At 38.7% G+C, this 25,522-nt stretch overlaps 1 protein-coding gene across 8 annotated transcripts in view; it reads left to right on the top strand.

Annotated features, from left to right (window-relative positions):
* TRAPPC9 (trafficking protein particle complex subunit 9) overlaps positions 1-25,522 on the top strand; it is a 600,540-nt gene that overhangs the window by 89,878 nt on the left and 485,140 nt on the right. For all 8 annotated transcript variants that reach the window (XM_065669014.1, XM_065669011.1, XM_065669012.1 and 5 more), the window contains one exon: positions 9,276-9,400. In XM_065669014.1, coding sequence (XP_065525086.1) covers positions 9,276-9,400 — 125 coding nt within the window. The remainder of the gene's footprint in view (positions 1-9,275; positions 9,401-25,522) is intronic.

Genomic DNA, 25,522 nt, shown 5'->3' with positions numbered 1-25,522 from the left:
TTTGGATTTAGGCCTCTCTTTCTTACCTGTATCTAACTTCTATGGGACAACATACGAAAAAGTTCTTTGAAAATCATTTTTACCTGATTATGTCTGCCCGCGTCGTCTTTGACTGGTTGTGGAGCTGAAGCCGGGGAGCAATTCAACCTTTTCTCATTCAGTGATGATAAACGAGTAGAATCCATTAATGTTTCTTTAGAACCTAGTTATATTTGAGTGCTATTTACTGTGTGTAATCTGAAAGTATTATTAGAGGCAGGCAAGAGCCTGATGTGAAGAACAGTAAAGAGCTAGAAAAATCGATGGCAACTGTGACCTGACTTCTATGGTAGCTGTGGTACCTTTTTCTTTTGAAGACCAGATTTACAATAATGATCAAAATACTTTTGTCTTTTAAATGTAATGCCCTTAGCAGGGCATCTGTTACTTTGATCTGTTTTCATTTGCTGCTGAAATTGTTTCCTTTTATGCTGTTTGTAATCAGGACATAGTACAGAAAGGATAAATTAGTGTTGTTTCTGATGAGACACTTATCCAATCGGAAAATAAACTAAGTTATCAATCAGAATTGCTGATCTAATTCTTGTGTGTTGATGGTATGCCATCTCGTAAAGAAAAATGTTAGATGTTCTTGTAGTTTAAAAGAAGCAAAAACACGAGTGGCTGTACAGGATCAGATCAGTGACTACCTACTCCAGTATCCTGGCTGTGATAGTGGCTAAGAACAGATGTCTGTGGGAGAATATAGGGAAAATCATGAACATACATGCTACTACTTTCCTTTAGGCTCTTGGGCTCCAACTAATGTTAACTTAGGAACTACCAAAGCCTGATATGTTTTTTTCTGGTTTTAGGCATAGTTAGTGGGTTTCTCTTTCATAAAGTTCTTTGTTCCCTCCTTCAGCACTGTACAACATGCTGTTGCAAGAAGAATCACAGCTAAATTACTTTTAGCAGCTTGGCACTTAGTGGTATCCTTACATTACCTGGTTCTTGTATTGCAAGAAATGGGTAACAGTGCATCTTCTAAATATCATGCCTACAGTCAGTATTTTATACGTTTCCTCATGTCATTGGTGCGGTGGTCTCTTTTGCAGACTGAAGGTTTCTAACTGGCTTAGTTGTTCCTGGCATGGGAACAGTTCCATACTTTGATCAGCCTTGTGCCTTTTGAACTCTTCCAGTTCTGTATGTCTGAGGTAGGCTGCACACACTATTTGAGAGGTGATCTATGTATTTCTGTAGTGATGTAATGATGCTCTGCATTTTGTTTTGTTTTATTTTTCTTAGAATAATGCAGTAATGCATTGTCATTTGCTTTTTTGACTATTGCTGAATGTTGAGTTGATAGATTCATGGATCTGTGAACCATAGCTCCAGGATCTTGCTCCTGAAAATAGCAATATGCTGAGGGCCTCGTATTTCACATGTCAGTTTAGGATTTTTTTTTTTCCTATTTATTTATACTGAATTTCATTGGACATTTTATTGCCCAGTTGTTAAGTTTTGTAAGGTCCTAGCTGTGATGTCAGGAGCATGCCATTCTGTTGTGTTGTACAGGCTTTTATGCTGGGAATGGGTTAATGCAAATACAGCCTAATAACACACCAGATAGATAAACATTTAATTTGATTCTAGGGTTGCTACACTAGGTAAGACAGGAGGAAACACTATAAGATTCATCTGCAGAAGGTGTTGGGACATCTAGTCTAGGCCATGCTTTGCCAGTTAAGGTTGGACCAGATGATCCTTGAGGTACCTTCCAACCTTGTGTTCTGTGACTCTGTGATCTGCTTGGTACAGGCAGGCTTAAGGAGCTTAAGCAATAAGGACTCAATCACCTGCTAAGGAGACCTAATGGGATGCTCACATTATCAGCTTAATGAATTCTCCTTCCCAGTCTTTATACTTTAATTTTTGAAATCCAGTATTTTATTGATGCTACTTGGGAAAGTAGCTGCTCTGTCTGGATTGCATTATACATGGTATCTTGTTAGTAGGAAGCAGTCTTAAAAAATGCTTCTGTTATATAGGACTAGTGTTTTCCAACTAAGTGAATTAATCTACAATGAGTACTTTGTTATGTAAAATGTTAGAAGCTCTTCCCTGTGAGGGTGCTTGAGGTGCTGCACAGGGTGCCCAGAGAAGCCTTATCTGCCCCATCCCTGGCAGTGTTCAAGGCCAGGTTGGACACAGGGGCTTGGAGCAACCTGCTCTAGTGGAAGGTGTCCCTGCCTTTATCAGGGGGCTGGAACTGGATGAGCTTTAAGGCCCCTTCCAACCCAAACCATTCTGTGATTCTGTGTCTGATTCTATAATCAGAGTGCCAGTCACTATACAAATATGTAATAAGAAATGTTTCAGGCCCCAAATCTTTACAATTTAAATAGCTAAGACAGACATGATGCAAATAACAATAAATTTTCTACTGACACATACAGGCTAATTGACCTGCCATCCTGTTGCGCTGTTTCCTTGCTGAGACACTTTATTTTAGCATCTAATGCAGTGTGCATAAATAATCTCTAGTCTTTGAATGTGAATTTCTTTACAGTTCATTTGTTTCTTTTGTTGCATTCACCCTTATTCTAAATTTAACTTCCAACTCCAGTTTAGTTAGTTCAAACCTCAGGAAGGAATCATTACTTACACTGCATTTGCTATTGTTAATGATTATTATCATCTTCAAGTGTAATGGAGTCTCGAAGAAGTGCTTAGTCTGCTATCTGTCATCTGTGCCCTGCTCCTTGGAGCCAGAGGGTTCATGCATTCCCAGTAGCTCTTCCTGGAGTTCTGCTACCTGCGGTCTCTTGTGTGACAGTCTTTGGTGTGTTTTTGAGAGAGGGAAGGAACTGCATCTTAATGTCTCCCTGTACTGAGAAGGGTAAAGTGGATTATATTGCCTTGGAATTCTATCCCCTTGTGTGTAACTCCCCTCTTTGTTGCAGACAGCAAGTTGCTAAAATTCTGTCTACTTCCAGCAGTATGCAAGATGGATCTTTTTTTTTTTTTCCCTAGGAAAAAAAAGGCCTATTCTGGTTTGCATTTGGCAAGAATACTCAATCTCCTGTCTGAAGTTCTTTATTTGTGCATGCTGAACGTGCATTAAAACTGTTCCAGTATTCTTAGGAGAATTTGCCTACCAAGAGGCCTTTTGTTTTGAAATTTCTATCAGGCAGTGGATTGACAAAAGAAACAAATGGGTTGAGAGACCATTTAGTTTTCATATTTTATGCTCAAGTTATGTACTTTCCCAAACCTAACATATCTCTCGGGTTATTATTTCAGACTGTTAAAACATTCATGTAAAGAATCAGTAAGTACAGTGGATTTATGTTTTTTAATACATGGTGGTTAGCCTTGACTGAGGGACCCCCCAGCTGCTTCTTCACGCCCCATCTTAGAATCATGGAATCACAGAATCGTTTGGGTTGGAAAGGACCTTAAGATCATCCAGTTCCAACCCCCCTGCCATGGGCAGGGACACCTCACACTAAACCATGTCACCCAAGGCTCTCTCCAACCTGGCCTTGAACACTGTCAGGGATGGAGCATTCACAGCTTCCTTGGGCAACCCATTGCAGTGCCTCACCACCCTCACAATAAAGAACTTCTTCCTTATATCCAATCTAAACTTCCCCTGTTTAAGTTTGAACCCATCACCCCTTGTCCTATCACTACAGTCCCTAATGAAGAGTCCCTCCCAAGCATCCTTATAGGCCCCCTTCAGATACTGGAAGGCTGCTATCTTAAACAGGACTGGGGGAGAAAATGGGATGATACAGCTCATGGGCTAAGGTAAAGGCAGAGAGATATCAGTTACCATCTGCTGTCATGGGCTAAACAGACTTGACTTGTGGAAAATTACATGATTTACTGCCAAATTAGATAGATCTGTGTGATGAGAAACAAAAAGGTTAACATTCATACAACACCTTCCTGCCCCTTTGCCGGTCCCACCTTCACCCCTATGTAAAATTAGGTATATTTCATTTGTCTTTAAAAGACAGCAATATGTAGGTTTGTACTGCTATTGGAATGTGAGTATTTCTTCTGTAAAGAAGGAGCAGTTCAACCTAAAATCTTACACTGTTTTGCACCATGTTGCCATTTACCTGTAGACTGCATTGAAACGCAAACAAACTGGTTCCTGGCTTCAGGAGCATGGTTATTTAAGGGTTTCCTTGCCACAGAGTTTGAGACCACAGTCGTTGTGGTGCACCTATTGAAAAATGGTTGTATTTTTGTCACGTGGATCAGGCCAATGATCATTGTTCAGCACAACAGTACAAGGGAGCTGTGGATTTTGGTCGATGAGAAAATGAACATGAGCTGGCAGTGTGCGCCTGCAGCCCAGAAAGCCAACCGTATCCTGGGCTGCATCAAAAGGAACGTGACCAGCAGGTCGATGGAGGTGATCCTGCCCCTCTGCTCTGCTCTTGTGAGACCTCACTTGGAGCATTGTGTGCAGTTCTGGTGTCCTCAACATAAAAAGGACATGGAACTGCTGGAACAAGTCCAGAGGAGGCCACGAGGATGATCAGGGGACTGGAGCACCTCCCGTATGAAGACAGCCTGAGAAAGTTGTGACTGTTCAGCCTGGAGAAGAGAAGGCTGCGTGGAGACCTCAGAGCAGCTTCCAGTGTCTGAAGGGGGCCTATAGGGATGCATGGGAGGGACTCTTTATTAGGGACTGTAGTGACAGGACAAGGGGTGATGGGTTCAAACTTACACAGGGGAAGTTTAGATTGGATATAAGGAAGAAGTTCTTTACTGTGAGGGTGGTGAGGCACTGGAATGGGTTGCCCAGGGAGGTTGTGAATGCTCCATCCCTGGAGGTGTTCAGGGCTAGGCTGGACAGAGCCTTGGGTGACATGGTTTAGTGTGAGGTGTCCCTGTCCATGGCAGGGGTATTGGAACTGGATGATCTTGAGGTCCTTTCCAACCCTAACTGTTCTATGATTCTATGATTAGAATGTCCCATGTCGGCAGTTTCTTCAGTGTTTCGTCATCAGGTTGTAGATGTACAGGTTTAGCTCCCTTAGTAAACTCTCCCTCATTCAAATACAAAACCTGTATTCTCAGGCAGCGTGGTGTGAAAGTGGCTAATGAAGTTAAATTGACAATTTACTTAACATTGAGAGGAGATAGGAAATGCTGGTAAGAGATTTTGCTCTGTTTTGACAGCAGTGATTGCGATGTTGGAAAGGCGCGCTGTATTTTTGCAGTTACCATGGAAAAAGTGTTGGTCATGTGCTGTTACCATGGAAATATTCAATGTGGATTCTAGAAATTAGGAAGATTTCTGGACAGAGTAGAAAGACAATTATTCTTTTTATAGTAAAAGGCTGCTCAAGCTGTTTGACAGTATGAGTTGATGAAAGAAAACTGTGGAGGATTTAGCATCTTCATACCTCTGACCTTTGTGAGAGAAAATAAAACATATAAAATCTCAAAAAAATATAAATATCAAGTGATTTAAAACTTGTGGTGAACTGCTTCATTGATGCTCTAACTGATGCTCTCACTCACCTCTTCTCTTACACCAGAGTTTGCAATCTACCAGGACGTTTAACAGAATGTGTTACCCCATTCTGTGGTGGCTGCTTAGTGTCTTGCAGAGGAGCTGGAGAAGGTTTAACCACCTTTGCTGGCTGCTTAAACCCCAGAAAACGTTAAATAATTAAACAAAAACATTGCTAGCAGCAGAACGTTGTTTTTTGTTCTCTATGGAGAAGTCCGCTTGAATAGTCAAAGATGTGAAGGGTGAGTCACAGAATCACAGTATAGCGCAGTGCCTTGCATTGGGCTCTGTGTTGTATGCCATATTGGAGCTCCACAAACTTCAAACAGAAAGGTCGACCACTACAGTGATTACCTTAGACATTCCTTTTAGCCTGGAGCAGAATAGATACTTTCTTTGCTATAACACTTCCTTTTGCAGGTACAATGCAGGATTAGAAAATTCCTTCTTCTTCCCCAGATAAATGTTTAAGCTAACCTTTTCCCTGAGAAAATGAAAATAGAACGGGTTTTTAAAAGATAAAACAGTTTAAAAAGACATTAATTGTATGTCCATGATGTTGTTTCAGGTATTATCTATTCCTTTCTCAAATAAAGGAAAATTTGTGCCTTTTATATAAAATGAAAAATCTAATGCCATGCGGTTCTTCCTGCTTGGTTTTCATGTTTTTCTTTGCAATTTTGAACACAAATCAGTGACAACTTTTGCTGTAAATACAGAACTGGCCAAAATCATTCATCAATTTGAAAATAATATTTTTCCTCAAGTAAACCTTTTTATTCTCATTAAAAATAGTGCCTCAAATAGATTTATGCTGAGTTGTGTTGGCAAGCTGTCTTGAACTTATTAGAATATTATTGCCTCAAATCTTAGGCTAATAAGTATGTTTGCATCAGTATCAGTTGGCTTTTAAGAGATTCTAAGAGCTGGTCTAGGAGTGGCTTGAAACTTGTTATTTCTTGTGTAAGTCAGAAATAAAATACTTATTAGCCTGTGGAGAATTCTTTCATGCTCTCATTTCACTTTGTTTTCTCTGATCTTTATAGGTTAGATCAGTGTATGATTTTATATAGATACAAGAGAGAAGACTTTCCTAATTTTAGTTGAATATTCATAAAAACTAGGTTTAGCTGATGTGCTGTCCAGTTTTCCAAGAGAGACGATTGTCTTCCTATGTGTAGCTACCCTGTTCAGACTTATCCCTTCTGATTTTTGTATCAGTTAGGTGCTGCTGATGGATTTTTCTGCAGTGGACCCACATCAACAAATATGATTTAATATTTAATATTAATGAATACTCTTAGTTTCAGTGTTCGTAGAATTTAAAGGAAGAATTCTAATAATGAGGAAAACCAGGTTAACGCTACGTATGTTTCAAATAAGTACAGTGTGGACATGTTCCTCTCATGCTGTGGTTGCTCTCTTTTGTTTGGGTTGGTTTGGGTTTGTGTTTGTTTGGTTTTGCTCTGAAGTGTAAGTCAATAACGACTTAAAGTTGAAAAGAAGCAGTGATGATGGAAAAAGAAGGTGAACTGGGCTTGGCCTACATGATCTCCAAAGCTTCCTTCTATGAAATGCATGGATTATCACTTGTTCTTATCGATGAGGCTATCTAAAACATGGAACAGATATTACATCATCTATTTCTCTGATAAATCTATGCGAGTCACTTCAATGTCTGCCCCTTAACAGTAACCTCTTAATAAATTTGCTACTGAACTGTTTAAAGCAATGTTTGCAGATGCATAAGCAAATTTATGCATGTGAAGTTTTAATTAATTCTTAGTAAATCTGCATTGCATGAGCAGGATGTTCTCCCTTGCCTGTTCTGCTTTCTTCCAGTAGCTGATACAACAGGATATTCAAGACATTGGCAGTATGTGTGACCAAAGATACAACATTGGAATATAGGGTATTAGTCTTCCACTTTGAAATCCTATCAGACTGTCCACTGAGGAGAGCTTGATCTGTGCTGGCTGCCTGAAGGTGGCTGGAAATTAATCTGACAGGCAAAAATTTATTTAATTAAAAATTCAATTAATTAAAAGATTAATTAATCTGGCTGGAATTAATCTGAGTGCTTCCATCAGATGGTTGACCACCCAGGTTAATGTAGGAAGACTGCAAGTTTTGTGGTCCTGTAAATTGATTAGGGGCTTTGTTGTATTTGCATCTTACATCTAACAAAACTCTATATGCCTGGTCTTAATGTATAGTACATAATGTCTGCTCATACCGAGCTTTTTTTCTATTCTTATACTGCCTGGTGATCTCACTATAATTCCTGATTTAGAATTGCTGCATTTAGTGACTAAAGGCTCTTTCTACATTAAGATGAGGCAGTAGGAATGGACTGATATGTAGAAGCGCTTGGTGCTAAAGCTGTTAACATTACACTGTGTTAATTCAGGTAGTTTACCTGTGTCCATACTTACTCTGGCTCTCTGTATAAAGGATCTCCTCTACCTGTGACCCAAATTTGTCATAAGGGCTGCTTGTTGGTTCAGGCTATTATGACCCATTAGGGGCTGGAGTACTTGACCTGTATGTACCCTGGGATTGAAGTCTTTGGTTTTATTTTCTTTACTCCAAGAGGAATCTAGTTTGTACACACTGAAACTGCTCTGCAAACCCAAGTACATGGGGATGATGATGATATTTGCTTCAAAACCATACCACCAACACATGAGGTGTAGCAATGGGAATGGAATGTGATATTAGCAAATATAATTTGATCAGAGCGGTTTCAAACCGTGAAATATCTTTGGGTTTTGTGTAGAGATCTGATGTTTCCCACATGTTTAGATAGCTCCAGTATGTGAGATTTTGCTTGTATTTTGGTGGTGTTTGTGGATTGCTGTTGCTGTGCACAGCATAAAGGAACAAAATCCTGCTCTTTGGACTATGTGTAAATCTAAATAATAACAAATTGTGAGTCTAGCTTTAATGTATGCTAAAACTTCACTATTTTAATTTTTTTGTTCTTCTCACTGGTTCTGATTCAATTTTCACACAATTTAATGGTTTGTGCTTAGAATATAGCTTTGGTAGGATGAGAAACTTGAATATGCCGCTGTGTATTTATTTAACTTCAAGTTATACAAGGTTGTCAGCAATAAAAGTTGCTACTAAGTTGTCATATTGTCTTTTATCGCTCTGCCTTATGCCAGTACACAGGCTGGTAGTAAATACCAAGCCGAGGGCATTGCTCTAAGGATATAATTTCTGTTAAGCTTTTTCTTGGTTATTAAAATGTAAAGCTCAGTTTCCATTCTGCTTTTCTTATACATGAGAAATAGTTTATATATTGCATCAGTAGATGGTGCAGAATCTGACTTCTCTATTTTCTATTATTTTCCACAGTATGTACTTGAAAAAGGTATCCTAAGGACTCATATTGGAATTTAGTTTAAAAGATATTAAGCAACTGATATGGCCAGTATCATGGAAAACAAACGTTTATCCTTGTTATCTTTTAATATTGCAAACATTAAACCTTGTTTGATATTATTAAGACATCTCTGTTGCAATATTCCAATTGCAGTGACCTTCAGTGTGTTTTTGTTCTATTACTGTTTGAGTATATTTGGTTTCTAGAGAAAAATGTGTCAGAATAATCTTCTTGTTTTACCTTTTTGTATAGAGTCTTAATAGTACTTTTTGCACATTTTCTCTCCCTTTGATGATAAATTTGTTCCAATAAAACAGAAAATTAGACAGCCAAAAGTAATTTTGTTTGTTCTGTTCCTAGATGGAATCAGTGTTAGTGGACTTCCACTCTCCAGTCCTTTTCGGCAGGTTGTCAAACCGAGAGTAGAGACTAAACCTATTAATCCCCAAGAAAGCAGCAAAGCTGGTGACTTCAGTCATGTGAAGGTAAGTGAGTGACATCAGAATAAGTAATAAACGTGGTGTTCATTGGGCTATGTTATGGTTTGTTCTGTGATTAAAAATAAAGGTTTCTTTGCTTCATAAATATTTCCCTTTGGGTTTTTTTTTAAGAACATCTTGATGTTCTGTGTTTGGATTGCTCCATTAGAGCAAACAAACAAAAAGGTCTAACAGGAGGAGTTGTAGAGTTGGTTATCAGTATGGTATGCTCAAGGAACTATCAATTGTTCACGTCATGTTGCTTTCTTATGCTGCCTACTCTGTAGGAAGGTGCTTCTGAATGATTTCTTGGTTTTGTTGTTTTAAAATGTATGGAAGGATGTTGTACCTTCTAAGCAGTTTGGGATCAAAGTCTTGCCTTCATACTTCTGGAAGGAAGCCTTTTAGAGGTGTTCTTATAAGTAATAGAATAGTTGAGAGAGCCAAAAGGAAAGTAAATAGAAGTAGCAGGATGAAAGAACAACTGTGTAGGTAGAGGCTGCACTGTGCTTACTGAGAGAGACTTTTCCCTGGGGTAAGCTGCTGTTTGTTTTTGATCTTACCTGTTGGATATGTGAACTTCCTCTTCTGAGCAGTCCTGTAAGAACAGCTTCATACTGGCCAGAGTTGCAGGAGATATAATTTAAAGTGATGATAACAAAGAATGTAAAAAATAATACTGTAGAACTTCACTGGTCTCTTCCATGGCTTTGGCGGATGTTTTGCATGCTTTGCAGTACTTGATACATTTCCTGCATGGGTCTGTATTCTCTGTCCGTTCAGAATTTAGATTGAGTTTTGTACAATGCAGTACACGACCTAGTGTGTCTTTGGCTGAGAAGCAAACATCAGCCTTGGTTTTCTCAGTAACTTGCTTTGCTTGTGAATTTGCATTCTTTTTGGTGAGACTTTTTACAATTCTGCTTGGTCAGTAAACAGGTGAAGCTGTCAGTTTTTAAGTATATTTATTTTAGACCATTAGCACTGCTAATTCATCATCACTTGATGCTGCAGTATAGGAAGGATGATGACAGCATGTGACGGATGATAAAAAATTAGGAAATCCTTTCTTTGTATTTTATGATGTAGCAAGGTATTTCCCAATTACTCATAAGTATAAATCAGCATGATTGAAGAAACGATTTGATACTTCAGTGAGTAAAATGTCCAGTATTAATTTTTAAGCTTAGAGGTTTGTGTAGAATGTCTGGTCTATAGACACGTCTGACTTAGGGAAGCAAGGGGAACATTATGTCGAAATAGGACTAAAACTCCAGAAATGCAGAACTTCTTTGCACTAAATACATGGAAAAAACCACCCCATTTTGGTGCACTTTTTCCTTGTCAGCCAGTTGTCCTGGCAACCAAGAAGTTGCTGGTTCACAGTGATCTATGTGAGTGTGTTACAAGAGTGTTGAAGAGCTGTAAAGCAAGAACTTAGTTTTACAGTGAAACAGTCTGGTGGGAATGCATGTGCTTGATTCAGTTTTTGTGTATCTGGAATGAATTCTCATTTACTCAATTGGCATTTTATGATGGAAGGATCTTGCAGGTCATCAGATCTGTGTTCAAGAGAGAATACGCATTCCAATAGTATTATTATTATTATTAGTATTATTATATAAGGGTTACTTGCTCTGTAAAGTTACCGGTATTTTGAGCCTAACTATTATGACTGCTGTACAGCTCCCATAGCATGCCCCAAACTAACAATTTACCATGTTAACATCTACTCTAAACCAGGCTTAATCACTAACCTTGCTCTTTTTGTATTGTTTAGAAGAGGTGATTTATAGAGCAGGTGGGAATAAAAATCAGGACAATAAAAAAGTCAACAGGACAAAGCTCTGGGGGATGTTTATAAAATCCTATTTCTAATTACTTAAGTATTATCATTCTGATCATGTATTTGCAGAAAACATACATGGTAGGAAAAATATGACTTAGTTTTCCAATATTTGTATGATTTGTCTGTTGTAGATGAGAGAGAAAACCACAGTAAGGTGGCACCGTCTGTAGGGTGATTTACTGGCTCATTGCATTCTAACAAATGTCCATTTCTGCAATTTCCATTTCTGTTTACAACATTAATATAAGTAATAATCTTATCTCAGTTTTTCCCAACTAAGCTATTATAACCCAATAATTTGCTCTACCTAGATTAAAAATGTTTATGAAGCTTTGAACTGTATAGAAAGAAGTATTTTTTCACCAGGCTATTCACATAATTATGTTTCTATGTACATGGACATACATAGCTGGTACTGGGCAAATGGGCAGAAGAAATTACCGTTCAGAATGGAAGAGATTACGTTTGTCTACTCAGATGGCTTCATTACATCCAGCTTTTTTCTCTGCTGTCTACTTCTGTTTAATGATGTCTATTTCTGTTAATAACTTCTTTCTACTTTGACAGTCCTCTCTAATGGGAAGAAACATAGGTATCACCAGTAGCTTAAAGACTAGGCAAATTCCAAATAAACTATCAGGCAGTTATTGTAAATAATTGAGTCTTCTATTAAAAAAATAGAATTAGAATGTGTTCTAGTCCAGTTCTTTTGGCTGGGTTTTGAGGAATTTGCTGTATTTTGGGGTTTAACTTTCTTGAGTTTAGACTGAATATCTTTGAGAGCACACAGATTCATCTTTGTTGTCAAATGAAAACACTTTTGCTCAATCAGAACGTTGTTGTCCAAAATGTAGCAAGGTGGGATATATACAGAAGAGGGGATCCATGGTTTCCTTTGAACTTCAGTCACAATTTGATATTTATGAATCTGTCAGAGTTCCCTAGACCCTCCTTAAAAGATACTTAATTTTCTCTGTTACTGCAGAACAATTCAGTGCTTGTGGTCTACTGCCTGTGTCGTGCTCAGTGACACCTGCGGTTGATTGCTTGATTATGTTTTAAGGTTTATCTTGTAATAGTCAAGCCAATTACAGTGATTTGACAAAGACTAATGTGAGAAGCAAGTGGGAGTTCTTAAGAAACGAGATCGATCTTAATTTGTATATGTGGTGAAAATGCTCTGCTGTCATTTATTCATGATTTAGCACTATGTGTCTGTGAATATTCAGGAGTAGTAGTTATTTTTCAGTCCTGCATACTGTGCAGAAGTAGTCTTCATATAAAGGTAATTTTTTGCAAGTGAAACTTAATGCACATCAGTGCTTCTCTTGTTGCTGGCTCTGAAATGTCCTTGTTTGGGTCTTTATAAGTCTAAATGCTTAAACCTTCCATCCCTACTAGTTTGCCTTACAATTTTGGTGTTTCAGTCTTGGATATTGCCAGTATTGCAGTTCAGCTTCTCTGCAATCTACAATTTCAGTTTTGCTACAAGCTCTCTTCTAATAAGCCAGTCACTGGCTTCTGGAAATGACTGTTATAATGATCTCATAAATTCAGTGTAAAAACTGCTGTATGACCTTATCATAAAGCTTGCTTATACCCTCAAGCTGGGTAGACTATCGTGGTGTGATGCCGTGTTCAGATGTACTATTCCTACTGTTTCCTACAGTTTGCTATGGAGTAGTTGTGGTAAGCATTGTCTAAAAACCTCGCATCTGTACAGCAGAGCGAGTTAGCCCCTGCTTAACTCTGCATTGCTGTGGTTATACTGGTATGTGAAACAGTCTGTTTTGAGGCTGGCTGTTACTTTTTGAGTACCACTGCAGTGTGTTTAGATATACAGCTGTTCTGTGTCTTAATGCAAAAGCTGCAGAGAGAAATTCGAACAAATCTCATAATCTCTCAGCAAACAATGTTATTTTTAACCTAGGGAAGTCTGTGCTGGTTTTCATGCTTAGAAGCTGAAATTACTTGGCTTAGTCTAGTTCTTCTTAGTGATGGAAGAAAGATGTTGTTACTCCATGCCACATATTATGGCCAAGAGGCTTAGAGATCAGTCTCAACCACGGAAATTTGGTCCTTAAAGTCCCAGTGATTACCATCATGTAATGATAATTCATTGGTTTTCTGGTTTTGTCACAAGGTGAAAAGGAGAATTATTCATCAAGGATGAACGTAATGTCCATGGTTTCATTGGAATAGATCTTCTGGGATTAAGAAATGCCACATGTCATTTGTTTTGAAACTTGTATGTTCAGGAAAATTTGCCTCTGCATTCTGAACAGGAGTTGTAATTCCACAGATTCAACTGCAGAAACAGGAGAGGTTTGAGTTATTTCATGGACACACTCTGTTCCGGCACTCTCAATAAATGGTAGGAAGTGTTAAAATATGGTAGGTAGAGTTAATATAAGTTAATACATTGTCTTTAGTGTATCTTTTCTGTCTTAGAAGTGTATAAAAATGAGTTACAGGCCTTAATTTGATTTTTTTTTTTCCCCATGTAGTTTTCAGGCTCTGCTCTTCTGGTATGGAAGTAAGCTGTTGACTGAGCTAAATTTTATATTGTCAATGTTTTTAGCTCACAGTCCTCTAACCCTTAATCCTTAAATCTATTCTAAGTTTAAGCCCTTACACAAAACAAGTTGGTTTTTTTTAAAGCTTTTAAATAATTCTGAATCCTGTTGAAGTTAGTGGGGATGTTGAATTTGCAAAATTGAAATTGAGATTCCTTCTTTCTGGTTGTCTGAATGTGATCTTAGGCACAAGTGTACAAACCAGGTTTAGATTTCTGCTTCCACACTGTCTTATTTTGGAATTCAATACTATGCTTGGAAATTCTGCGGCCGTGAGTTTTCCTTCAGTATTAAACATGTCGAGTCTTATGAAGAAAAAATAAAGGGAAGATACAAGTCTCTGTGTTTCTAGTAACTTTCAAGCCTTTGAAGAAGAAGATAAAACCCCCAAAATTCTTTCATTTCCCAAGTGGATTTTTTTAGTAAAATAATATCTATTTTTTTAATAATTAATTGACGTTTGTCAGATATGTGCTGGAAAGACATTCGTATTTCCTGAAGTCTGCTTAGATTGGACCCCTGAGCAAAGTCAGTCTTTGCCAGGTATGGAAGGTGGTTTTTATTGCCTTCCTGGACAAGAATTGCAGTTTCCTTTGAGGTAAAGTGGACAATAAAAGTAGAGTTGTTCTGTGAAAAGGAGAGTGGGCTCAATTCTTGGTGGTGGCAAAATGTGAGCGTCATCTGGATTTGGATGAAAGCCTGAAGTTTTTGAGTAGTCTGGGTCTCAATGCTCCTAACTTTCCTTCCCTGCGTGGTTTGACATTGCTGGTATTCCTTTAAGTGCTTTTGGGTTCTAGAAGTAGTTAGTTGAGTATTTAGCACTATTTCTGCTCACCAGCCCTGTTCATCTTCTGTGAATTGTTCCATGAAGAAATGAACACTCTGCTGTGCCCTAGAGAGGATTGTTTTTCAGAACACTAAGAAAATATTGTATTAAAGCTATTCTCTAGAGCGATGGGAAAAAATATTTGCTGCTCCCTCCTGGGTTTGAGTAAATTCAATTCATTTATCTCATCTGGTATTTTACTCTAAGTATTACCACTGTAGTACCTGCAATTTCAATCCAACGCATTTTACAATTTGAAGTACTTATTTTTACCATTTTATCTGACATGAAAGAAGCATTAAAAATTTTGTGTAGTACTGGTAGAAAAATGTGTATAGATTCACTGTCTGCTTGTCAAAAGGACTGTTTTCTCTGGACTTTTCTCATTGTCACTCAATAATAAACAAGAGTTGGTGGTCTGCTTATACCCAAACAAATGTCTCATCAAGGCTAGTTACAGCAGGTACAATCTACTATATCAACCACACGTCATCTATGTGTCTGCCTTGTGTAAAGATGAACTAAGAAAAATTAAAGTTGACATCAACACAATAAACAGAGTTTATGTCAGCAGTAAGAGACTCTGCAGTCATGACAGCTTCTTTACTGAGGAGCCATCATTGGCCTTTTTACTCAATGACAGTAAAATCCCATTGCTGTAGTTAGGATGTGTCAGTATTACACGAGATGGACAATTTCTGGTAGTCTTCCATCAGCATGCCAGACTACATTGGAGTCATTAATACAGTCAGTGAGCATCAACAGCAGACATCATTTGTATAGATGTTACCTGTGTTCAGCATATTCCAGTGCTGTCACACTGGAAATATTTCTGACCAAAGGAGTTCCTTCTGAGCAGCTATTGTCATTTGGAAGGTAACGTTGGAAGAACCCATCTGGGATGGGGATACCCTGAGATCACTGTGAAGTCCAAAGATTACTTCGGATTGTTGTACTTTGGATCATGGTAGTAGCTAAGAAGTGCAGTCTACAAATAGAACAGCAGTAAGTGGTTATTTTCATAATGACATCACAGTAAGAAAGCAGAAATGCTTAATGTTAAAGAAAACTTTGTCTACTACATGATGCCCACCTGAATAGAAGGGCATCAGCTCTATGGAAAGTGAAGGAAAAAATGGAGGGGAAGGTGACTGGGTTAAAGTAATGGAGAAGAGGTAAAGATGGGCTTATGTGAAGACTTGCTAAGGTGGAAACTTGAAGTGGGGAGAGGGTTGGAGCAAATATTTAGAATAGGGTGCTGAAAATCCAGTCAGCTCAGTAAGAAATTTAAGGAATGATTAGAAATTGAGATGTTTGAATGCTCTATTTGCATCGGATGCTATGTTTCCTCACAACAACTCTTCCAGAGGACAGAGATCATCTGTAGGCTAGATGGAGCTCTCAAAATGTAAACTGCTGTGTGCCACATGGTCAGATGTCACAAATACAGAATACCTCTGTAGATGCATACCTCAGTTTTGCTCTTGAGAGTTCTTGCGTGTTTAGTTTTCCTCTCTTAATAAGAACAGATCAGCTAGGTCAGACAGAGGGTTTAGACCAAAGACTACTCTTTATTTCAGGTGGCTTATATACATGTTCCTCAATCTGCGTACTGCTCGTGTTGTGGATCCTCTGGTAATGAAAGGACGTTGCAGTAGTCCTTAAGATTGCTTCTGCCAAATGGAGAATATTTCAGCACCAAGAATTAAGAGTACATTTGATCAGACCTCTGAAGACCTACTCCACTTACTAGACTTAGTTCACGACAATGAACTGCCTTTTGCTGGTACTCAGCCTCCGTGCTGATTTGGTCTGAATAAAATCCGTGTTGGATTTGGTCTGAATGTCTAAAGCATTTTTTTTGTCTCTCCTGTAGGTGAATTTTGATTCATTGTATGTACTCCTAAAAGAGAGTATTACCATCCATGTCTGAATCAGAAGCTCTGTAGCATATTGGGTATCATGCTCTGCTTCAGCTAATAAACTGTTTCTTTAAAACCTTGTTTATTTTATTCATAGTGCTATACTTTGACTACGTCTTCTAGTTCTTAAAAGACTTACTTTCAGTCATACCAGGTTCTGGACCAAGTGAGCTCAAGTATGTTTATGAAAAAAGCTGTAGGTAAGATCTAAAGATCTGTTTTATTCCTAAGTGCAAAAAATCTTAGTCTGAAACACAAGAATTCTTCCAGAATAATTTACCTGAAGATGTGGGAGGGCTTGTGTTCTGTTCCAACTAGAGACTCTTTCAAGCATCTGATATTTAGATTTCATTCATAATGGAAATTCTGGATATTCTGGTTAACTTTATGGACAAATGTATTTACGTGCTTCATCCTTACAAAGATTTCATAGAATCATAGAATGGTTTGGGTTGGAAAGGACCTTAAGATCATTCCAGGGATGCCTCACACTAGATGAGGTTGCTCAAAGCTCTGTCCGACCTGACACTGAACATTTCCAGGGATGGGGCATTCACATCTTCCTTGGGCAGTTTATCCCAGTGTCTCTCCATTTATGTGCATTGATAAACATGGAATTTTGCCATGCTCACTTATACTGGGCTCGTGATGATAATTTCTAAGGCTTTAGCTTAATCATCAGTGTGCAGTTGGCTGGGAGAAGGCAGGTGCTCTGATGGGAGAACATGCTGTCAGAAGCTGAAATGCACCAGACAGCAGAACTGGGGAGACCAAATGAGAGGGCAGCTCTGATCAGCTGGAGAATTATCCAGTGCCTACATAAATTGATCCAGTGAAGTTAATATATGTGCTTTTGAAACTGTAATCAAGATTTTATTTCAACGCTTGTGAGTGTGAAATTACATGCAGAGACTGTCATACAGTTAACTGTAACCTATGTTAACTTATTGTTCCTGTCACAACAAAGTAGCCATTTAATGATCAGTATCAGAGAGAATTTTACTCAAATCTTTAGATCTGGGCATAGAAGAAAATGTTGCACTATGTCAGATTAGAGTTTTGATTGTAAAGTATATCTTGTATTAAACAACTGAGAAAAGCTGGAGGTTTATTAAAAGTAATTTTGTGGATTTGGATTATTATTTTCTGTAAAGCAAAATTCTGAATATAAGGAATAGATGGAATCACGCTTTTTATTTAATTCTGAAATTACTGTTATTTCATCTATTTCAAAATCCTGGTACTACGTAGTATGACACACAGTTGTCCTCAATTGAGTATCTGTACATTCCATTTAGTAGCTTTGCATTTCATAGACTCATAGAATAGTTAGGGTTGGAAAGGACCTCAAGATCATCTAGTTCCAACCCCCCTGCCATGGGCAGGGACACCTCACACTAAACCATCCCACACAAGGCTTCATCCAACCTGGCCTTGAACACTGCCAGGGATGGAGCACTCACAACCTCCCTGGGCAGCCCATTCCATTGCCTCACCACCCTAATAGGAAAGAATTTCCTCCTTATATCCAATCTAAACTTTCCCTGGTTAAGTTTTAACCTGTTACCCCTTGTCCTGTCACTACAGTCCCTGACGAAGAGTCCCTCCCCAGCATCCCTGTAGGCCCCCTTCAGATACTTGGAAGGCTGCAATGAGGTCAGTTTTCCATGTAGGTTTCCTAAAATTCTTGGCTGTACTTTCATTTTTAGCTAGATACTTAAACCTTAATCCTTTTAAATGTGCTGTAATACAATCAATATTCTGCAAACTTGCTTGAACAATTTTTGTCTTCCATAATTGAACTTGTGCAGTTCTCTTGGTGCCTTGGCAGTGCTAAGGGCCTTCCATCTGCAGTTCTTCAGCTTGCCTTTCATCTGGTTAATTCAGCCTTTTGTTTCTCCACTTTTCACCATGTAGGTTTTAACTTGAAACTCCATGCTAAGATCTCTTTACCTCCATCCTCATAGCTGTTAGTTTATAACTTCGGAGCCTATAGATAACATATATAGATTCAGGTAATGTGAATCACATAGCAAAACACATAACAAATAAGTCCTGCTCATGCCTAACAAGGCACTTTTTTAGTATCTCTGCTTCTTGTTTTGACCCTGAAAATAAGGGAGACTGCTTTGTTACGGCTCTGGAAAACTGCCACCTAGAGAAAATAACTTTTCTCAGTGATTTAGTAAGAAAAGTAAGTTTACATGCAGCATCGTGAGTGTACATTGTATTTCCTTTGACTTAGACCCTAATAATGATGCTGTATTACTGTTATAAATCTTCCCCTGAAACAATAGCAAATGACCTGCCTCACAAAATCATTCTGATGTGACAGACTTAACCACATGAGCTTATCAACAGTCATTTAGAATAAAAACAATGTGTTCTCCAGAAGATCAGTTTGTGAGAAAGGAGGCATGATCTCCGAGTTATGGTAACTGGAACACTTATTCCATAAATGTGATACCACTCTGGATGCTGTGCAGGAATTGCATCCTGATCATCTTCCTTCACATCCCAAAGTGCCTGTTCAGGCTTTAATTTCATTGCTAGGTACTGGTAACACGCAATGTCTCCATCCTTATTGTTTTCATTTATGTAGCTCCTGTTTATTAGCGCTTTTTATTTATACTTCTTGTCTAGAGCCTATTACCAATAACTTCTCTGAATATATGGAAAAGACATGGATAAGAAAGGGTGATTAAGGTTATTTTTCCTCTCTTTGGAGCATTCTGAACTCTAAAATTTAGTTCTTGCATTATGAAATGGTCAGGTTCAAAATGTAATTATCGAAAAGTTTGCTGCTGAAGTTGGTTTCAACCTCATGTTACATTTTTGCTTAAATATTGTTCATGCTGCGTATGATAATCTGTTCTTGACAAATGCTTGGTGGAATTTTGTGAAATTCCATAGATTTTATCCATTTAATCTTTTTCTGTGGTCTTTTAACCACTAGGACCTATTGCACTGGTGAATAATGAAGAATAGCTTTTCTGAAGGCTGAGATAAACACAGTGTACCATAGACAGGATTTTCTTAGCAGCATGTGCTTGATTAGTTTCAAATGGCTCAGGTTTTAGTCTGTTGTTTTTTAAAGTACATAAGTTCTTTTTCAACTCGAGAATAAATAAATCTTCAATCAAGTTCAGTTTCTTAATAACTTTCGGGTAACTTTCTTGAATTATTCTTGATCTCTCCATCACTGGCACAGTTCATAGTTACTCTTAGAGGTTTGTTCTAGTGTTTTTGCAACTACCTAAAGCAGATAAAGAGCATCTTGATAAAGTAGAATCTTTAGACTGCAGGTCTTCATTTTCGCTAAATGTGGCATTCTTAATAGGTGTCTTACCCAGGAGTATGAGAGAGAGAATGAAGTTTAGTCATTTATCACTGTGGGGACTTCTAAAGAGTAGGTCAAGTGTGGTAGATTTCCTCAGAAGAAATTGGAAATGCAGAGTGTGATAGCTGTAATTGGTGCCAAGCCATTTTTGAAAGGGCACATCAAAATCTGCTTTACTAACTTGGTTTCATCTGGGGAAACGACTGGATGATCATCACAGCAAGCTCCACGTTTAATGTTTATGGGGTAAAACAGGTTTTAAATGTCATAGTTTGCAGGTTTTTAGTAAGATTGTTTGGGCTGATGTTCTCATTGAGGAATTGCTTAAGAGAACTTCAATTTTAGGGCTTTCAGCTGCTGTCAGTGAAAACAGGAATGAAATCCCAAATTTTAGTGCAGGTTTATGTGTAACTGTAGTATTAAGAATAATGTTGTGCAGACTTTATCGTTGTTCGGTGTTAAAGGCTGACTTTTTCTTGGGCTGAGTAAGAGAAGTTTGGCCTTAAAAGCCTTAAATGATCTAAAATTGTCAAAAGTAGGGGAGAGGAAAGTTGTAGTACATGGGGGGAAAAAGTGATACTTAAATAAAGAAATGCAGGTTTTAATATTGTGTTGCATGGAATAGATCCAAGTTATAGCTCATAATTTGTTGGCTGTTTTAGGAAACTGGTTTCTATGCATTGTCATTAGCCTGCTGTTCTTGCTGTGTATGGCAGTGACTGATGATGTGAGAAAGGAGAAACAGTCGAAAATAATTGTTACATAAAGAAGAGAAAGTGAAGGAATTTGGAGATGCTGATCAAGTAGAGTGTAATTGATTAGATTTTTCTCTATGGATTGCTTTAGACCTGATACTTTTTGTGGGTGTAAACTTATAGTAAATTAAATTTCTAATGTTACTGTGTTTAAATGGAATAAAAATCTTGTTCTCTGGTGGTAGAAGATGTAGATATGAGTGCTACTGTGGAAAAATTACTCCTTTGCACTGGAGCATGTTGTTTATGCCTTGAATATTTGCTATGCCCCTTGCCTTAGAGATCTGTAGGTTGATGGTGTATTAATATAAATATTACTAAGTGACTTTGATGTGCATCAAGTGTCTGTAGCCATTAAATACAATAAACCTAATATATCATCCTATGCAATTGTATTTGTAAAAGTGTAGAGCTCATAATGACTAGGCGATTTTAAACCTGAGACTCTTAAAACATATTGATTTAGCTGAAGTAGGTCTGGGCAGAAGGAAAAGACAAATGATATAAAGCAGTTAAAATCCATGGTTTTTAATAAAGTGATCCTCAGGAGCAAGGAGGCTTCTAGATTACTTTGAGGCAGTAGGTAGTTTATATAAATTGGATTAAGTTTGCTTTCAGTTCTGTTCTATCTTTGTGTAAACTGACTAGCCAACTGAGCAGTACATTTCAAGTACGGTATAAGTAACTTCATTAGAATTATGTCATTCCATAAAACTCCACTCATTTTTTTTCTTAGACACGGTGCAAATGCAAGTAATGGACAATTTTATTACTACTGCTACTAGACCATGTCACCCAAGGCTCTATCCAACCTGGCCTTGAATGCCACCAGGGATGGAGCATTCACAGTTTCCTTGGGCAACCCATTCCAGTGCCTTACCCTCACAATAAAGAACTTCTTCCTTATATCTAATCTAATCTGATCTAATCTGATCTAATCTTCCACTGTTTAAGTTTTAACTTAATATAGTGGCTGACAGTCCAGAACAATGGGTGAATGACTTGCTGAAGATAACACAGGACATAGAATTAGGAATATTTTTGATACAACCACTAAATGTGGTCCTCACTGGGACTAGTGTGAGAAACAAGTGGTATAAACCTATTCCTTAAGAGCATAAAAAAAAGGAGGGTCTAAAATGCCACATTTTTCACTGCTGGAGAAATTCAACATGAGCTTTTCTCTGCTCATCATCTTGATCATTTTTCCAGAAGCCGTTTCTGGAATTTGCCCCTTGTGCCATGCTTGTTTCTATAGGTAACTGTGTTCAAGGCCAGGTTGGATGAAGCCTTGTGTGGGATGGTTTAGTGAGAGGTGTCCCTGTCCATGGCAGGGGGGTTGGAACTAGATGACCTTGAGGTCCTTTCCAACCCTAACCATTCTGTGATTCTATGTCTGCGTGTTTTAACTTCTTCATGTTAATTTCTGTTGCACCTCAATGTATTTTTCTGTCTTTTTCTTGGTCAGACATTGCTGTCATCCATCCGAACCCTCTCCCTGAGTTTATATGACAGCTTGGTAGCCACCTGTAGAATGTATTGTTAGCTCCCGCTCCAGTGTAGAATAGCTACAAATGGAGAGCAAAGGAGTTGAAATACAAAAAGTTGGAATGTTATTCAGAAAAAAGCTGTCCCCAAATTTGCGAAGTTACTGTATTTAACTGAATAATAACTTTGACTAAGGTTTCTGTGGAGGAAAAAACCAAACCCACACAAACCAGAACATGTAACCCTCAGGTGTTAGTGTAGTGGCAGCTCTGCTTACCTTCCTTCTTTGGGGGAAGTCACTCGCTTTGAGAAGCCCCCAGTGCAAAAGGTAACTGCTGTGAATATGTGAGTCACAGAGAAGACTGGAAGTGGCAGAACCAGTGGGGACCATTTCCAACCTAGCAGCACTTTTTCATTGCATATTTTCTTGAGGCATTTGGCATGTGAATTTAAAATCATGACAGTGACTATATGAGAATATTGTCTCTTTATATACTGTATCCAAAGGGCCTTGTTTCCTCTGGAAAATCAGAGATGATGACATAACTTTGTGTGAAACAAGACATGGCATCTCTGCACGGTGTACTGCCAAGTCCTATTGGCTTGCAGGTACATCACGCTGGGCTTGCCTAAATGTGAATGTTCAATCTGCCCTGTAGCAGTAAGGAATGAGATAGGGTATTTGCAGTCATAGAATTGCAGAATCAAGGCATAGTTAGGGTTGGAAAGGACCTTAAGGTCAGCCAGCTCCAACCCCCTGCCATGGGCAGGGACACCTCACACTAGACCATGTCACCCAAGGCTCTGTCCAACCTGGCCTTGAACACCGCCAGGGATGGAGCATTCACAACTTCCCTGGGCAACCCATTCCAGTGCTTCACCACCCTCACAGTAAAGAACTTTTTCCTTATATCCAATCTAAACTTCCCCTGTTTAAGTTTTAACCCATCACCCCTTGTCCTATCACTACAGTCCCTAATGAAGAGTCCCTCCCAAGCATCCCTATAGGCCCCCTTCAGATACTGGAAGGCTGCTCTGAGGTCTCCACGCAGCCTTCTCTTCTCCAGGCTGAACAGCCACAACTTTCTCAGCCTGTCTTCGTACGGGAGGTGCTTGTGGCCTCCTCTGGACTTATTCCAACAGTTCCATGTCCTTTTTATGTTGAGACACCAGAACTGCACACAATACTCTAAATGAGTAATCCAGGAACAAACTTCTAGGGAGTACTGGCTGAAAGAGAAAGGGAGGAGGAATCCACGCATCAATTTAATAATTTTGCTTAATGAGAAAACCACCTTCTGTATTCTGGACAAAATTTACAGATGCTTCTCTAATCTTTGTTACTATGATACACAGCTCATTCCAGGGAGGAGTGTATGCGACATGAAGCCAGAAGGACAACTTGACGGTGATAACCTGAAATAGCTCTGTTTGTCATAACAGGGAAGAGGTGTCATAATTGCTACTGTCCAGTGACAGAAGAAAGGCCCAGATCAGTTCTGGTATCTGGAGGGTGTCTCCTGTGTACAGGGAACATATGGAAGTGCAAGGGCCATGTCACTGATGTAGAAGCGTCTTCTTCCACGTCTATACCTACATGTTTCTGTTGTAATTTCAGACATGTACACTGCTGCCTTATCCTTTCACTTAGTGTTTTCCTCCTTTATAACACTTGTATGTGTCTACCTATTTCTAGAAAGGTCTTTGCTGGGTAGGTTATTATTTTTATAATAAGCTGTTTGAAGTTTTTCTGCCTTTTGTTGTCACTTCTCTTCTCTCATAGTATTTTCTACTCACTGAAGTGCTTTGCCATGTACAAAACCCTGGCTTTCTTTTTCGGGAATCTTGCCATCTGTTGAGTACCTTGTACTAGCCTAATGTGTGAAAGTTAGTAAGACTTAGCTCATGTTCTCTTTTCCTCATTTGTTCAGCTTACAGGCTTGCCATCTTACTCAGAGAGAAACTCAAACTGTATGAACAGTAGGCTTTTTAAGGATATGTAGAAGAATAGCAAATGGGAATAAAAGTCAGTCTATAGCTGGGGCTGTAGTGCATTTTCTCAGTTCAACAAAATCTCTGTTTCAAAATACTTATGGTGTATATGTTCTAGATGACAGCATCATGAGGCCATATGGTTTGGGGTTCACAATTCAGTTTTTCTCATGTATTTGAACATACTCAAATGTGAGTCAGTTGAGAACTACCATGGTAGTAGGTGCACTTAAATTTGCTGTTAGAAGTTTTCAACATCCCTATTAAAAAGAAATAATAAAACATTAGGCGACTTAACTATTTTAAAGTCTTCAAACAGGCATATAGAGTCATAGAATAGTTAGGGTTGGAAAGGGCCTTAAGATCATCTAGTTCTACACCCCCTGGCTATGGGCAGGGACACCTTCCAGTTGACCAGGTTGCTCCAAGCCCTGTCCAACCTGGTCTTGAATACTTCCAGGGATAAGGCATCCAGAACTTCTTTGGGCAACCTGTGCCAGTGTCTCACCACCCTCATAGTAAAGAATTTCTTCCTAATAGCCAATCTCCCTTCTTGCTGTTTAAGGCCATTCCCCCTTGTCCCATCACTACCTGCGTTTATCAAAGTCCCTCTCCAAAACTTTATCAGACTTTTCCCCCCGCAAGTTGGTTTGACACCATTATAAAGTGTAAGATCTGGTGAATGTCATGTTACCAGGCTTATGTACCTGCAAAAACCAATCAAGAAGTAAAAACTTACTGCAGTCTTCTCAGTGAGTCAAGATTTAATTGCATTCAGAAGAGTTAGAAAGTCTGTGTATCTCCATTACTGTTCAGTATGCTTTCCCTCCCTGCAGACAATCTGGAGTTTATGAAAGTGGAACTTGCTTTTCGAACTCCAAGACTTTGGGTCAGAGGATTAGGAAAACAATGGAAAATGCCCTTTGTGAGCTTGTTCTCTGAGACGAGAAAAGCTTTTTTGAAGTTATTGCAAAGAAAAATTCAGAATGCTGCAAAATGAGGAGCTGGTGAAAGCCTCCACGACAGCGAAACACTTCATTAAAATTTTGTCAGCCACACTAAAGTGTTGGCCTCGGACTAACCTAAACAAATGTGATGGATTGGCACAAGGCATCTTGCAGTGCTACACAGCACCACAATTTTACAGCTTCTCTTATGTCTTTCCTCTTTTTTCCCCCTGCTGTATTCCTGCTTTGAAGGGAGGTACACATTATCTCAGTCATTTAGTTCTTGCGCTTTTAAAATCAATTCATCACATTTGTGTGGCTACCTCTTTGCAGTTATGGTGGGCCTGTTATTTTTCCAGCCGTTAAATAAGCCTTGAATTTTAGCTCATTGTACAGCATAAACAGAGTTTATTCTCACTGCTCTGTCTGTGTG

Source organism: Lathamus discolor, chromosome 2, assembly GCF_037157495.1.
Source record: "Lathamus discolor isolate bLatDis1 chromosome 2, bLatDis1.hap1, whole genome shotgun sequence".
NCBI lineage: Eukaryota > Metazoa > Chordata > Aves > Psittaciformes > Psittacidae > Lathamus > Lathamus discolor.
This window is presented reverse-complemented; position numbering and strand designations above follow the sequence as displayed.